The sequence below is a fragment of the Silurus aristotelis genome, assembly GCF_946808225.1.
Source record: "Silurus aristotelis genome assembly, chromosome: 14".
Lineage (NCBI taxonomy): Eukaryota > Metazoa > Chordata > Actinopteri > Siluriformes > Siluridae > Silurus > Silurus aristotelis.
The window spans coordinates 12,194,942-12,212,350 of NC_139587.1; the positions used below are offsets into that span (position 1 = coordinate 12,194,942).

Below are 17,409 nucleotides of genomic sequence, written 5' to 3' on the forward strand. Positions count from 1 at the left end.
GAGAAGGGGAATGAAAGTCAGTAGGAGTAAGACAGAGTACATGTGTGTGAATGAGAGGGAGGGCAGTGGAGTAAAGCGGTTGCAGGGAGAAGAGGTGGAGAAGGTGGAGGAGTTCAGGTACCTGGGGTCAACAGTGCAAAGTAATGGAGAGTGTGTTAGAGAAGTAAAGAAAAGAGTGCAGGCAGGGTGGAGTGGGTGGAGAAGAGTGACAGGAGTGATTTGTGATAGTAGGGTATCTGCAAGAATGAAAGGGAAAGTTTATAGGACTGTGGTGAGACCTGCGATGTTGTATGGATTAGAGACAGTGGCATTAAGTAAAAGACAGGAGGTGGAGCTGGAGGTAGCAGAGCTGAAGATGTTAAGGTTTTCGTTGGGAGTGACGAGGATGGACAAGATTAGAAATGAGTTTATTAGAGGGACAGCACATGTAGGATGTTTTGGTGACAAGGTGAGGGAGGTCGAGATTGAGATGGTTTGGACATGTGCAGAGAAGGGACATGAATTATATTGGTAGAAAAATGCTGAAAATGGAGCCACCAGGTAGGAGGAAAAGAGGAAGGCCAAGGAGGAGGTTCATGGATGTGGTGAGGGAAGACATGCAGGTAGTTGGTGTGAAAGAGGCAGATGTAGAGGACAGGGTGGTATGGAGACGGATGATCCGCTGTGGCGACCCCTAATGGGAGCAGCCGAAAGAAGAAGAAGAATGGGTATAAAAAGAGCCCCTAAGAGTGGCAGTGTCTCAGAAGTCAAGATGGGCAGAGGATCACCAATTCCCCCAATGCTGCGGCGAAAAATAGTGGAGCAATATCAGAAAGGAGTTTCTAAGAGAACAAACTCTTTGCAAAGAGTTTGAAGTTATCATCATCTACAGTACATAATATCATCCAAAGATTCAGAGAATCTGGAACAATCTCTGTGTGTAAGGGTCCAGGCCGGAAAACCATACTGGATGCCAGTGATCTTTGGGCCCTTAGACAGCACTGCATCACATACAGGAATGCTACTGTAATGAAAATCACAACATGGGCTCAAGAATACTTCCAGAAAACACTGTCGGTGAACACAATCTATTCGCCGTTGCCAGTTAAAACTCTATAGGTCAAAAAAGAAACCATATCTAAACATGATCCAGAAGCGCAGTTGTTTTCTCTGGGCCAAGGCTCGTTTAAAATGGACTGTGGCAAAGTGGAAAACTGTTCTGTGGACAGATGAATCAAAATTTGACGTTCTTTTTGGAAAACTGGGATGCCATGTCATCTGGACTAAAGAGAATCAAGTCAACCCAAGTTTTTATTAGCGCTCAGTTCAGAAGCCTGCATCTCTGATGGTATGGGGTTGCATGAGTGCACGTGGCATGGGCAGCTTACACATCTGGAAAGCCACCATCAACGCTGAAAGGTATATCCAAGTTCTAGAACAACATATGTTCCCATCCAGACGTCATTTCTTTCAGGGAAGACCTTGCATTTTCCAACATGACAATTCCAGACCACATACTGCATCAATTACAACATCATGGCTGCATAGAAGATGGATCCGGGTAATGAAATGGCCAGCCTGCAGTCCAGATCTTTCAACCATAGAAAACATTTGGCGCATCATAAAGAGGAAGATGCGACAAAGAAGACCTAAGACAGTTGAGCAACTAGAAGCCTGTATTAGACAAGAATGGGACAACATTCCTATTCTAAAACTTGAGCAACTTGTCTTCTTAGTCCCCAGTCGTTTGCAGACTTTTATAAAAAGAAGAGAGGATGCCACACAGTGGTAAACATGGCCTTGTCTTAACTTTTTTGAGATGTGTTGATGCCATGAAATTTAATATCAACTTATTTTTCCCTTAAAATGATACATTGTCTCAGTTTAAACATTTGATATGTCATCTATGTTGTATTCTGAATAAAATTTTGAAATTTGAAACTTCCACATTATTGCATTGTTTTTATTCACAATTTGTACAGTGTCCCAACTTTTTTGTAATCGGGTTTGTAATAATAAAAAAACCTGACCTCAACCATTGTCAGCTGTCCAACTTTAATTAAACCTCTACTTTATCGCCAAGATCCTAATAAACTTTGAAGCATGACAATTATGGTCAAAACTAAATAGTAATAACATTCATAAATTGTACCAGTTAGGATTTAGGCCTCATTATAGCACAGAGACAGCACTGGTTAAAGTGGTAAATAACCTACCATTGGCCCCTGATCAAGTCTTTGTCTCCCTGCTTGTGTTGCTTGATCTTAGCGAAGCTTTTGACATTATTGATCTTAATATTCTGCTTGCTCGACTAGAAAATGTAGTTGGATTTAGGATAATGTCTCTTTACTGGTTTAGGTCTTATTTGACTGATCATGATCAGTTTGTTGATGTAAATTGTGAGTTCTCCACATTTACTTTTTATTGAACATTTGGTGTTCCGCAAGGATCAGTCTTAGACCCACTGATTTTTTTATTGCATGCCAACTCTGGGTGGAATTATTCCAAAATTGGTATTATTTTCCACTGCTATGCTGACGATACACAGTTTATTGTTTCAGTAAATGAGAGACATCAGATTCAGAATGTTGAGCAATCTGTGTAAAGGACATTAGACATGGGATGCTTGTTAACTTCCTTAAGCTAAATTCTGAGGAGACAGAAGTACTTTCACTAGGACTGCATTCAGCTATATCTAAACTTCTGATTACACTGTTTCTGTGGATGGTCTTTCTGTCTCATCATGTACAGCAGTAAAAGACTGCTCTTGACTCTAGTCTTTCCTTTGAGGCTCATGTGGATAAGATTACCAGGATAGCCTTATTTTTTATCTTAGAAATATTGCTAATATAAGAAATATGTCATTAAAGAATGTAGAAAAAATAATTAATGCTTTTAATACATCTAGATAAAACTATTGAAGTGCCTTGATGTTTAAATGTTTTAGTAAGCAAGTAAGAAAGCAAGAAAGATGATTACAAGGTTACAGGGTTCATGTGAACATATGCACAGTCTGGTAAGGACTGATCCTTACCAGACTGTGCATATGTTCACATAACCCCTGTCTTATTAAGTCTACTTTGTGTCACAAATAAATCTCACACTGATTACAAAATACTTCTACTGACACATAAAGCATTAAATGTTTTTGCACCACATATTTAATGTACTTTTGTTCCATTATGATCCACCACGCCTACTTCATAATTTAAGGTACAAATAGCCTGAACCTTATACTTGAACCTACTTAATTATCCTAATCTCTCTCTCTCTCTCTCTCTCTCTCTCTCTCTCTTTCACACACACACACACACACACACACACACACACACACACACACACACACACACACACACACACACACACACACACACATTATATATGCTTCTAAGGTACCAGTGGCCAGTGTTCTTCTCTTCGGGTCTGCCTGATTCATTAGAACGCCCTACCCCTGGATAGAGTTCTATTCAATTGGAGACCACACTGTGCAGCTACTGAGTTACTGAGCAACTCAAGAACTATGAGGATGGATTTGGACTGTAATTAATTTAAACAGTGTGCTACAATGATTTATGACTACAATTTGCATGACTAGTTATTTTTTATTTATTTTACCATCACTGAACAGCAAACCTCAACAATGATAAAACTATAATATATAGACATTACGTGCCACACAGGTGAGAATGAGTTCCTGTTTGATTCTGGATCCTCTCAAGGTTTCATCCTTATACCATCTCATGGTGGTTTTCCTTCCCACTAGCTTCGCACAATAGGGATAAAATTATGGACACTTAAATTAAAACATCATAACATCATGTGTAAACCTGCTTTGGGACAATGTTGATTGTTAAATCCTTTAAAGGAACCACTTTTTGCTTCGCTGATTGCTTTGCACTCTTTACATTCTCTCAGTCAGCCTCATGAGGTAGTCACCTGGAATAATTTTTCAACAATTTTGAGGCTTTCCCAGAAATATTGTTTGCTGCTTTACATTCACTCTCCTCTTCACATTATCCCATCCCAAAATCTCAACTGGATTTAGACCAGGTGATTGTGGAGGCTAGGTCATCTGATGGAGGACCCTATCACTCTTCTTCTTGTTTTCTGTGTTGTAAGTGCAAAATGGTCTGTCACTGCAAAATGTTGCAAAATGCTCTAGTATCCATGCTAGATAAATGTGCCCTCAATTTTTTCCAGTGATCACCCACAGTGCCACCCACACCATCACACCTCCTCCTCTATGCTTCTAAGTGGGAACCACTCATTCAGGTACCATCTTTCAGCCTCTGTACGTCTAACAAAAACCCGGTGGTTACAACCAAGAATCTTAAATTTGGACTCATCAGACCAAAGGACATTTTTTTCACTGATCTAAGGTCCATTTCTTGTGTTTATTAGATCAAAAATCTTTTTGTTATTCCAAACTAATAGTTTCTTTGTTGGTTTTGACTATCAAGGCTAGACTCACGAAGTCTCCTCTGAAAGTGGATAAAAAAAATGTCTGCCACTTGAACTCCAAGAAGCATGTACAATGCTGTGCAAAGGTTTTAGACACTTGTGAAAAAAAGCTTTAAAAATAAGTGAAAATGCTTTTTTTTTATAGCTAACAAAATGGAAAGTAAATAAACAATAAAAATCCAAAATAGATCAATAGTTTTTGTGACTACCCTTTGGCTTAAATTTTTGTCTGGAGGTAACAGTGAAGCATGATTGAGGTTCCTTGCAAGTTAGGATCTGCATTTCCAAAAATAAAGTTGATTATTTCGTCAGGGTTAATTGTGTCCTCAGTGCTGATAAATGCAGGCAGATACTTATCCATCATGCAATACAATTCTGCAGCAGGCCCCAAACACACAGCCATTAAGATCTTAAACAACAAGGAGTCCTGGAAGTAATAGGTTTGGCCCCACAAAGTCCTGATCTAAACATAGAGTCTGTCTGGGATTACATGAAGAGATTTAGAAAAGGATTTCAAGCAGTCAAGATCCACAGGAGATCTGTGGCAGATTCTCAAAGATGTTTGGAACAACTTACCTGTAAGTTCCTTCAAAAAATGTGCAAGCGTACCTAGAAGACTTGATGCTGTTTTGCAGGCAATGGGTGGTCCCACAAAATGTAGATTAGATTTTTCTTCTGTTAATTTACATTCTATTTTTTATTTGATGAATATAAAGCTTAATTTTTTTAAGCATTCCTACTTTACAGCACTTGCCTAAAAACATTGCACACTATTGTATGTAAATCAGCAGTTTCCGATTCTGGTAATTCTAATAAATCTTCCACAGCCGGAGTTGCTCTTGGGCCTTCTTTTCTGATTCTCATAAAGGCCTGTTTTATCATAGTGTTTGATGGTTTTGTAGACTGCACTTGAGAAAACATTTTCAGATTTTTTGGACTGACTGACTAAAGTAATGATGTACTGTCTTTTCCCTTTAGTTTTTTGTCGAAATTTGGATTTGTACTGTAGTTTTAGTAGGTATATTGTCTCTGTACTCAACCCTACCTCTGCACTTGACAACTGTTGGTCTAAAGCACATTAAAAGGCAAGAAATCTCACAAATTAAAAAACATTTCAAGTATCTACCTCATGAATCTCATGAGAGAAAGCCGTCATCAAAGCTAAATGTAGCTACTTACAATCTAAATAAAAATATAAAAAAGTATCATGGGTTGTTTAACACTTTTCTGCTTAGCACATAATTCCATACATGTTTGAAATTTCAAAGTTTGGATATCTTTCTTTCTTTGGATAATGAATATCCAGCTTATTCATTACAGACCTAAATTAAATTAAATGTTAATTCTATAGGCAAGTTTTGAACAAGTCTTTTAATATTATTGTACAGGAACAAACTATTTTTTTACCAGTTATACAACAGCTATGAGACCGTTTGTAAGGCATTAAGATTAGTTTTTAAATATCAGATATATACAAAGGAACTATAATTTAACAAAATAGATTCACCAGCTGGCCAAATAACAAAGCTAAAACAAACAGAAAACCATATTATGCCAAAAACAAATTTCAACATTAAACCAATATTGTTTGTTAAATTAGTCAAGTCAAGTTTATTTCTATAGTGCTTTTCACAACAGACATTGTCTCAAAGCAGCTTTACAGAATTTTAAGAGTTAAGGTGAACGGTGTGCATTTATCCTGATGAGCAGCCATGGCGAATGTGGCAAGGAAAAACTGCCTTAGATGTTATGAGGAAGAAACCTTGAGAGCAACCAGACTCAAAAGGGGAACACATCCTCATTTGGGTGACATCAAGAGGGTGATTATAAATCTTTAAACAATACAGAACACTGGGGAGTGAGAACTAACCACTGGAGAGTGAGAACTAACAGTTGATTAGAAATTACAACATTACTTGCATTTAATACAAACTGAATTGAAAAACAAATGATAACTCAAGAAATACCTGTGATCCAGCTGTGTGGGTTGTGAAGATGTGGACAGTTATAAATGACAAGGTATTTGATGGAGGGAAACACTTCATTAACAGCCTTCATTCCAACATCAGTGATGATTCCTGGGTTTTCTATTACATCAGCAAGGCCATATTTGACCAGCTCAGTATGACTCAATTTACCTATGAAAGAATAAATTTGAATGAATTCAAGACAAATGTTGGCAAAAGACTAGCTGAATAGTTATCACACATACATACCAAAATGGGTCCCATATTCCTCATTATACATTAATTAGGCATGCTGTAATTTAACTTTTCCAAAACCCCTTCAAAGTAAAAATTTTTCAGATATGCTGTTAAATTAAAAAGCTTTCTTTCCTACCCATGTACATTTCTCAAGAAACTTAAAACCAAACTTAAAGTCATTCAACCAATGTCCAACAGATGGGCAATTAACATTCTTTCAACACACAACAATCAAATCACTCTTGGAATGCAAATCTTTTCCATATCATCACATGAAACACCACAGTGATGTACATTTTTGTAGGCATTCAAGATAAAGTGTATACAGAATACTGAAAGCTTAAATGGGTAGGAGATTTTTTTATTTTATATTTGATACTTGCAGAATTCAATCCACAAACACACAAATTTTCTTCATAAGAGAGAAAACAACTATGTGTTTGCTGAAACCCAAAATGTTTGAATCTCCACGTGTGTGTATTTATATATACTTCCAATTATTCACCTTTTGCGGTGGTGGATCATAACCAGGTTGTAACAACTGTTTCAAAATGTCAAAAGAACTAAAAGGAGCAAGAGACAAAAAGATAGGCAATTTATTGGAAACTGCATTTAAACTCAAACAGGCTGTTCATCAGCTGATCAAAAGTTTAAAACCATGGCGCAAAAATACTGACAACAGAACAAAAAGTGTCAAAAAAGGACTCACTAGTGAGTAGCCCCACTGTTCTTGTTGTTAACTTCAAACAAGCGTTTCGGCATGCTTGAACTGTTTTCAGGAGGCTGGTGGGAACGTTGCTCCATGTGGTAAAGATATCTTTATGAAGGGCATCCACAGTCTGGAACTGACATCCGTTTTTGTAAACTTCCCTTGTCATCCATCCCCAAACACTCTAAAGGGGATTTATATCAGGGGAACATGCAGGATGGTCCAGAAGTGCAACGTTATTGTTCTGAAGGGAGTACTTTGTCAGGCGGGCGGTGTGAACTGCAGTGTTGTCCTGACTCAGTCATTACCATACAGACAAGGGCCCTCAGTCAAGAAGGATGCCTGCTGCAACATGTAAACATAACCTGCACAACCTGAAGCTCCATTTTCCCATTTTTAAATGAAAAAGCACCCCACATCATGATGGAGCCTCCTCCACTGTGCCATGTAGAAAACATCTCCAGTGGGATCTCCTTGTCGTGCCAGTATAATTGAAAGCAATCAAATATTTTCTCATTTAAGAAGAAAACTTTCTTCCATCTTTCAATGTCCCATGTTTGGTGCTCTAAGTGTTTCAAAGACATTTTTTGTTCTTCAAGCCCTTCTTTCGTCTTGTGGTTATTCGGCTGCAGTCAGCATCAGTAAGGGCCGTAATTTGGGACAAGGATCGGCCTGGGTCTTCACAGACATCCCTTCAGATCCTCTGTCTCAGTGCAGGTTAAAAACCTGGAGCCTTCTCCTGAACGTCAGCAAGACTAAGAAGTTGATAGTGGACTTCAGCACGAAGCAGGATCGGTCATACCAACTGGTAAACATCAACGGGACCCCAGTGGAGAGAGTGGACAGTTTACGGTACCTGGGTGTTCACATCACACAGGACCTGTCTTGGTCCTGTCACACCAACACCCTGGTAAAGAAGGCCCGGCAGCGTCTGTACCATCGGAGATGCTTAAAAGACTTTAAACTACTCTCTCAGGTGCTAAAGACTTTTTACACTTGTACCACTGAGAGCATTTTGACGGGTAGCATCACTTCCTGGTTTGGGAACCGCACCATGCAGGACAGGCGAGCCCTCCAGAGGGTGGTGCGTTCAGATGAACGTACAATCTGCACCGAGCTCCCTGACCTGCAGGACATCTACAGCACGCGGTGCCGGACCAGAGCCAGCAAGATTATGAAGGACCTCAGCCATCCCAACAATGGACACTTTTGTTTGTTGCGCTCAGAGAAACGCTTGTTTCCTAAAAGCAAACAGGGAGAGAATGAGGAGGAGCTTCTTCCCGCAGGCCATTCGGAGTATAAACCAGGAAACACCCAGGATCTAAAAGCTGGATCTAAAAGCTGGTCACTCTCTCCATCATCACACTTCTGCATATATTTTTCTTTTCTTTTCACAATACAACACTTTAAACTCTGGACAGTTACTTTAACTGTGGACTTGCACAGCACAGTGCACTTTATACCACATCACACCGCACACGGACACTTTATACCACACCATACTGCACACGTTCACTTTATAGCACACCATACTGCACACGTTCACTTTATAGCACACCATACCGCACACGTTCACTTTAAGGACAATCACATCAACCACCTTATGTGATTACTGTTTACTGTACATTAGCATACCTTGTATCCATAAACATAACCTGTATATACAATTTTTCCTATATATATAAATATCTTTATATCTTTTATATTTTACATAGTTTATTCTCTATATCTGCTTTTTTCCCCCCTTTGTTTTATTTCTTCTCCCCATCCTATTCCCTCATGCTGGACAGTCGTACAAAGCATTTCACTGCATGTCGTACTCTGTATGTATGTGTATGTGACAAATAAAATTTGATTTGATTACTTTAGGTCTACCAGGTGAATTATTTTGTCCCATAACCCTTTTAAGAAATGTATTCTTACTGCGTCTATATATATAATTGATTAAATAAAAAAATCTGTAAATACACTTCTAATAAATGAAGGTATCACTAATCAGGAATTGAATGTACTATGTTTATTGAAAACATTAATTAAAGCATGTAAATTTTCAATGACTAACACTAGTTTTAATAATCAGGATTACGGTGAGTTATAGCTGAGAACAGCGGTTATGTCCATTCAAGATTCAGCAGGAATTAATCCGAATGTAATAGGTCCTTTTGAAAGCAGGAATTAGACGTTAGACAGTTAGAGGGTGCTTTATGTGAATATGCAATTTAAACTGAAACATTAATCCAGTTTCTTTTTTGGTCCCTGTCACTTGCCTCCCATTTTCCTTTCCCTGAGCCACCTTAATGCCAATAAAAAGCAGGAGCAGCACTTCCAGTCCTGTACCAAGCCCAGCTGAAGGACCAGGAAGGTGCTCTGGAGTGTGTTTGAGAAAAAATATACCCCAGCCACAGCCCTGATGGCCACATACCACATCGCTCTCAAGAGGATGGGTCTGCATGAAATAAAGAAGCAGAGCATGTGGCTGAAGCTTGGGATTCGCTGGACTTGGAAGTGTGTGCTCCACCTGCTGCCAAATGCTGTTCCTCTGCAACAGAATCCAGTTGACAGCATGCCGGAGTACGCAGACCTGAAGAAAAAACTATTTTGCAGCAGGTCAGTCATAGCCCTGAAAAGCACTATCAGCGGTTCCACTTGCTGATGTATTTGAGCTTCCACTTGGGCCATGGGCAGGTGCAACCATCAAATTGATTTGATGACTGAAAAGATTGAGGCCTGTCAAAGATCAACAACCAAACATGACAAGAGACACTTTGTGGGGCTGGTTGGTCTCAGAAACCTATTATTGTAGGTTTGTACCTATTTATTCAGATGTCACCAGACTGATCTCACAAAAAAAAAAAAAAAAAAAAAAGTACTGATTCAGCGCATGGAAACATGCCAACAAGCTTTCACTCAGATAAAAAGACTTTCTACTCAGCCTTCTGATCTAGAGAAAGAATCTTAATGCTGCTAGCTCAACAAACTCCACCCTAATGAAAAGATGTCAAACATAATCTTGTATATTTATTTAATACTGTACGAAAATTTTATCAAAATACGAGCATTGCAGCAACATTGACACCATAAATATGTATCAGTGATGATTTCTTGAATTTTCCAATAATAAATTAGAAAATGTTAGGCAAATAAAAATGCAGAAAAAATGCATTTAAAGCCAAACCCTGCAGATAGAAATATAAATACAATCACATACAGAATTATACAACTCCAATTCCAAAAAAGTTGAGACGCTGGGTGAAATGTAAAAATAGGATTGCTTTGATGTGCAAATATCACATCTCCCCTATTTTTATTCACGATAGAACATAGAAAACTTAAAATGTATAAACTGAGGAAATAATTAGCTAATTATACATTTAAAGACATCTCAAGAAAGGTATAGAACACATCTCAAGAAAGTAATTGGGGCAACAAAAGACTGGAAAAGTAAGTGTTATTAAAAAGACAGCTGGAATTTTGAAACTAATTAGGTTAACTTTTAACAGCTCACTAACATGACTGAGTATGGAAAAAAAAATCTTAAAAAGGCAAAGTCTCAAAAGATGATCAGAGGTTCAGTAATCTCACTAATCTGCAAAGAAGAACAAAGAATACACAGGACGATTGAGCAGCTAGAATCCTATATCAGACACAAATAAACAATATTCTTCTGCCAAAACTCTAGCAACTGTTAGTTTCAAGAGATGCAGTACATCACAAAAGTGAGTACACCCCTCACATTTCAGCAATCATTATGGTATATCTTTTCAAGAGACAATATTATAGTAATAAAACAAATATATTTAAGTTAATTGTATACCAGTTGCAGCTTGTATAGCAGTACAGATTTACTTTTCTCCAAAATAACTCACCAGAACTGCACAGGTTGTTGCTGGGATCTTCTTCCACTCGGCCATAATGACATCACAGAGCAGCTGGATGACAGACACAATAGGGTTCTGGTCTGAAGACATACATGGCCACCCCATTAACTTCACCATCAGCTTCCTCAGCAAAAAATGTTGTCATCTTGGCGGTGTGTTTAATGTTGAACAACTGCCATTTGGCCCAGTTTCTGATGGAAGGGCATCATGTTCTGCTTCAGAATGTACAGTACAGTACATATTGGAACCCATGTTTCCCTCAATGAACCACAGCTCCACAGTACCAGCAGCACTCGTGTAGCCCTAGACCATGATGCTACCACCACTATAATTGATTGTAGACATAACACAATTTTCTTGGTACTCCTCACCACACATGCTGGACACCATCTGAGCCAACCAAGTCTTCAGCAAGTTGATTACAGGATTTCTTGTAAGGCAGCTTCAGAAGAGGCTTCCATTTGGGACGACGGTCATGCAAACTGACTTGCTGCAGTGTGAGGAGTATGGTCTGAACACTGACAATCGGACCTTCTGCTTCTGCGACCTCTAAAGCAATGCTGGCAGCACTCATTAAACCGGAAGCACAGCACAAGGACTCAACAACTTTGATCGACCCTTGCGAGGCCTGTTTCTAGTGGAACCTATTCTGGAAAACCTCTGTATGACCCTGGCCACTGCACTGTAACTTAGTTTTAGGGTTTTGCTGATCTTCTTATAGCCTAGGCCACCTTTGTGGAGAGCAACAATCCTAATTCTCAGTGAGTCTTTGCCATGAGGGTTCATGTTTAGGCTTCAGTGGTCAGTATGAAAGAATTGGACTAAAAGCACCAAATTTTAGTGTACTGTTAGAGTTCTTAGGGTGTACTCATTTTTGTTACCAGCTATTTTGACAATAATGTCTGTATGTTGTGCTATTTTCAAAGGACAATGAATATATACTAGCTGATTACTCAAAAATGTATCCAAGTAATTAATTTTTTTATTTTGTCCCTTGAGAAGATATAGTGGTACCTTGACCTACGAGTGAATTAATGTACAAGTTTTCCGAGGTACGAGTCGTCACTCGGCCAATTCTTTGTTACGTGAGCAAAAAATTGAGGTACGAGCTCAAGACGCCGCTGCTAGATGCCGTAGTGAGCACTAAACACTGCAATTTGTTGTGCACGCGGTTTCTTGCTTTGTGCTTTGCGTTTTGTGTGAAATTATTCTTCTAACTTTCTTGTAACTATGTCTAGTTCTAGTGACCATGCTGAGAAGAGGAGGATGATGTCCATTGAATTAAAGCGTGAAATTATCTAGAAACATGAACAAGGTATGCGAGTAAAGGACTCGGCCAAGCAGTACGAACGTTCAACGTCTACGATTTGCACAATTTTGAAGCAGAAGGAGTCGCTTAAGGTTATAACGCCAGCCAAAGGTGTTATAAGAATTTGTAAGCGCCAGACATCTTCGCGACCGAGGATTCTTTTAAAGCCAGTCGGGCTGGTTTGACAATTTCCGGAAAAGGACCAGCATTCACTCCGTTGTTAGGCATGGTGAGGCAGCCCCCCAGCAAGTCTTCAACTGTGACGAGACAGGGCTAGAAGATTTTTTTGAAGAAAGAAGATGCCGAAGAGAACATACATAACAGAAGAGGAGGAGAAGATGTCAGGGCACAAACCTATAAAGGATAGGTTGACCCTCGCCCTGTGTGCTGCTCGTATACCATTCAGAAAACCCCAGAGCCTTTAAACCACACAAGATCATAAAGGAGAAACTGCAGGTTATGTGGAGGGCAAACCCTAAGGTTTGGGTCACCAGGCAGTTCTTTGTCGAGTGGGTAAACTTCGTGTTTGGTCCTTTAGTGAAGAAATATTTTCAAGAAAACAACCTGCCCATGCAAGTGCTTCTCGTCCTCGACAATGCTCCTGCTCATCCAGCACACATCGAGGATGAAATACTCGACAAGTATAATTTTGTGAAGCTTCTCTACCTTCCTCCGAACACCACCCTTATCCTGCAGCCAATGGACCAGCAGGTAATATCCAATTTTAAGAAGCTCTATACCAAGCACCTGTTCCGCCATTGCTTTGAGGTGACGGACAGTACGAACCTCACCCTTCGAGAGTTTTGGAAAAAACATTTAATATCGCGGTAGGCCTCAAAATCATCAATATTGCTTGGCAGGGGGTTACAAAAAGGACCTTGACCTCAGCATGGAAGAAGATGTGGCCTGAAGTTGTGGCTGAAAGGGACTTTGAAGGTTTCAAACCCGAAGAGCCAGTGGAGGAAGAGATTGTGTCCATTGGAAAGACTATGGGTCTGGAGGTGGATGAAAGAGACATCAAAGAGCTTGTTGAGGAGCACTCCGAAGAACTGACAACTGAGGAGTTAAAGGAGCTACAAGAGCAGCAGCATACAGAGGCGTTAGGTGACGTTAGTTCCAAGGTAGAAGAGACAGAGGCGGAGGTCATTAATACAAAAGAGCTCAAGGAAATTTTGGCAATGTGGGAGAAGGTTGCAGATTATGTAGAAAAGAAACATCCCAAAAAAGTTGCCTTTTTAGACTATTTTTAAAAGAAGAGGGGATGCTACACATTGGTAAACATGGCCCTGTACAAACATTTTTTTAACCCATCAAATTCAAAAATGTTTTTTACATAAAGTATATTCCTCACTTTAAACATTTAATGTGTTTTTGTGGATAAAATATGGGTTTGAGATTTACAAATCACTGATTTATGTCTTAATTTACACATTCCACCTTTTTTTGGCAATTAGGGACGTAGTTATATATAACTACATAAGATCAACCAGTAGAATGTTTCAATCCACTTAAAATTTCAATTATTTCCTCATTAAAAAAAGCAACATCTGTATTAAATCCCTTACATACATGGTTCTTCAAAAGAATAAGTCAAGAACTAATCAAACCTCTTCTAAAAATAATAAATTCTTCCCTTAACACGAGTCATGTCTGGATGGTCTTTTAGTTGCATCATGTACAGCAGTAAAGGTCCTTGGTGGCACTGACTCCAGTATCAAATCATGTAGATAATAACACTAGAATATATATTTTCCCATATTGAAATATTGCTAAGATAAGAATAAAGAACAAATATTTTATGTTTCTGTTATGGCTAGAGTAGATTAATGTAATGTCTCACTGCACAAGATAACAAGCTTCAGTTATTTCAACAAACAGCAGCTAAAGTCCTGAAAATAAATCAAATATATGATCACATCACCTCTTATATTATCCATACTGCACAGGCTGCCAGTCACATGACCACTGACCTATAAATCAGTGAATGGTCTAATCCCGCAATACCTGAACAAATGTCTGGTCTTTTATGTTCTATGTGCGAAGCCTAATTTGATCATTAGGTGCAAGCTCATTGTGGATACTGCCAATAAGCATTTTCTGACATAGCCCTACAAATACAGGACAAACACTGTTTGGGACTCATGCACAGTCCTGGTCCTTTAAGTCTAGTAAGTAAATATATTTATTTAGTAAAGCACATCTTCATTTGTGTTTGTCAGCTTTGTCTCTGTGTCCCCATGTCCGTGTTAGAGATAAAGGTTGCACTTAGCATACAATGTACATGACTGCAATTTTTTTTAACAATACATGACAAAAGTATTTATAACATACGTGTTGATGTTTTCTTTCTGATGTTTTTTTTTCTTAGAATAGTCTTTACTTACTCAAGAATTTTAACCTTAGTGCTTCAGCTAGTTAAACATAAGCTTGGCTTAAACTAAACAAAATAAATTTAATAAAACTTATACGGTAGATCAAAATACAGTATGTAAATTTTGTTTGACGCATTGGTTGGCTGATGGATGCTCAAGCTCAGCCAGGATCTTAATGTACAGAAGCGAAGAGATGTCAAATTCAATAACATTTACACTGTAGGTAATACCATCAATTATCTAAACAGTTAAGATCTACTGTGCACAAAAATAGTGTAAGAATCTAAGCCAAGAGTCAATGGCATACTACTAAGTAAAAGAATATTAAGTTATTTAACCAGCACACATCGTTAATTGCTAGTGCATTAGTAATACAGTGGAGAAAATAATATTTGATACCCTGCTGATTTTGAGTTTACCCCCTTACAATAAAATTTACAGTCTAGAATTTGTATGGCAGGTTTATTTTAAGATTGAGAGACAGAATATAAAAAAATCCATTAAAAAAAATATTAAAGAAAGGTTGTAAAATAATTTGTATTTAATCGAGTAAAATAAGCATTTGATCCCATACCTAATTAGCAAGAATTCTAACTCCCACAGACCAAATTAGTCCTGTCTCTTTATGAAAGTGCTCCTAATATCAACTTGTTAGGTATATAAAAGGCACCAGACACAGAATCAACCTCTTGCAGTCAAACCTCTCCACCACCATGGGTAAGACCAAAGTGCTGTCAAAGGACATCAGGGACAAGATTGTGGACCTGCACAAGGCTGGAATGGGCTACAAGACCGTCAGATTGTTGCTTTTGCTGTATGTTTTAGGTCATTGTCATGCTGGAAGACCCATCCACGACCTTCATGTGGTAAAGTTTTTTTGGGGATGGTGTTCTGCATTTCTCTGCCTCCAAAAATGGCGAGTCAAGTTGATGCCAAAGAGCTTAATTTTGGTCTCATCTGACCATATCACATTCTTCTAAGCTTTCTCTAAATCATTTAGGTGTTCACAGGCAAACTTTAGTAGACGGGCCTGTTCATGTGCATTCTTGAGCAAAAAGACCTGTGTGTTACCAATGGTTGTTTTGGTGACTGTGGTTCCAGCTCCCTTTAGATCATTAACAAGCTCCTCCTGTTAAATTCTGGGCTAATCATGAACTTTTCTCAGAATCAAGTGCATAAATGTTTTAAGGTCAACCACCTTTGGCCTTTCAATCATCAGTCATGGCTATTTTATTTTTTCATATGTTTTCATAATTATTTTTCATGGTAAATTTTTTTTCCCCCTGAAAAGGTGACTGTCATCTTGGCCCAGGCTAAAAAGAACTGGGTAATTTAAAGTCTGTACCTCTCACCAAAAGTTTGCAGGTACTGTTTTTTTCTGTCAATTCTCATTTCTTCTCTTTTTTCACAATAATTCATAATTGTCCTATTAATGAATTATCAGAATACATGTAAATCATGGCAATCAACAGACTTACAAATTTAATAAATTTAACACAATAGATTTTTGCATACAATAGGCTGTTTCATACTTACACTGTAAAAGGAATTCATCAACATATCCAAGATGCAAAGTCTCAAATTGTGGAAACTCAAGTTCGGCCATTTTCAGTGCTGAAAAGACTCCATCTTTGGTTAGGGAAGGCTGGATACGAACTTCATGCAATCTGAAGTCCGACAAAAATATATATATAAATAATTTATTACATTTTGTTAAAAGATTTTAAGCAGATTTTCATGAAAGTCTGACTACTCTTACCCATGTGCAGCAGTAATAATGAGGTAGCCTAAGTCCACTTCAAGAGCATTCTTACAGGCACCAAATACAATAGTGTGCAAATTACGAAATCCTCCTATAACACAAATCATATTATAGAAATTAATTATAGAAATATTAGAGAGAGGGTTAACATTCTGCAAACTATGAATGGAATGGCTACAGATGTTGGATGAAGCACTAATTTAACCATTTTAACCATGAGCTGCAGAAATGTTTGAATTCATAAGGAACCAGACAAAATCATTAGCTAACTTTAGACAACTTAAATTAAAACTACAAGAGGATGTCTGATATGCAATCTGGCTCATTTCAGATACTGCACATAATGAAATGGAACAGAACAGTTAAATGAAGGAAATCTAAGGCTTCATGCATCCCTCACAGCTTTCTGCAGATTGGTATGGTGTCCCATACCCCTCATATATCCTGCCTAGTATTTCATATATACAAACGTGGACAAAATTGTGGGTACCCTTCGGTCAATGAAAGAAAAACTCACAATGGTCACAGAAAAAACTTTAATCTGACAAAAGTAATAATAAATAAAAATTCTATGAATGTTAACCAATGAAAGTTAAACATTGCTTTTCAACCATGCTTCAATGGAATTATTTTTAAAAATGACCATTTGATATCAGTTTTTCTTTTTTAATAAATCTGCAAAAATGTCAACAATTCTGGGTTTTTCTGTCAATATGGGGTGCTATGTGTACAACT

The 17,409-nt window shown here is 38.2% G+C and overlaps 1 protein-coding gene across 1 annotated transcript in view; it reads right to left on the reverse strand.

The window, feature by feature from the left end:
- fbxo38 (F-box protein 38) overlaps window positions 1–17,409 on the reverse strand; it is an 89,700-nt gene that overhangs the window by 58,051 nt on the left and 14,240 nt on the right. Inside the window, exons 8-10 of the mRNA XM_083560216.1 lie at window positions 16,672–16,765; window positions 16,449–16,579; window positions 6,408–6,578 (exon numbers count right to left, since the gene is read on the reverse strand). Of these exons, the coding sequence (XP_083416342.1) occupies window positions 6,408–6,578; window positions 16,449–16,579; window positions 16,672–16,765 (396 nt within the window). The remainder of the gene's footprint in view (window positions 1–6,407; window positions 6,579–16,448; window positions 16,580–16,671; window positions 16,766–17,409) is intronic.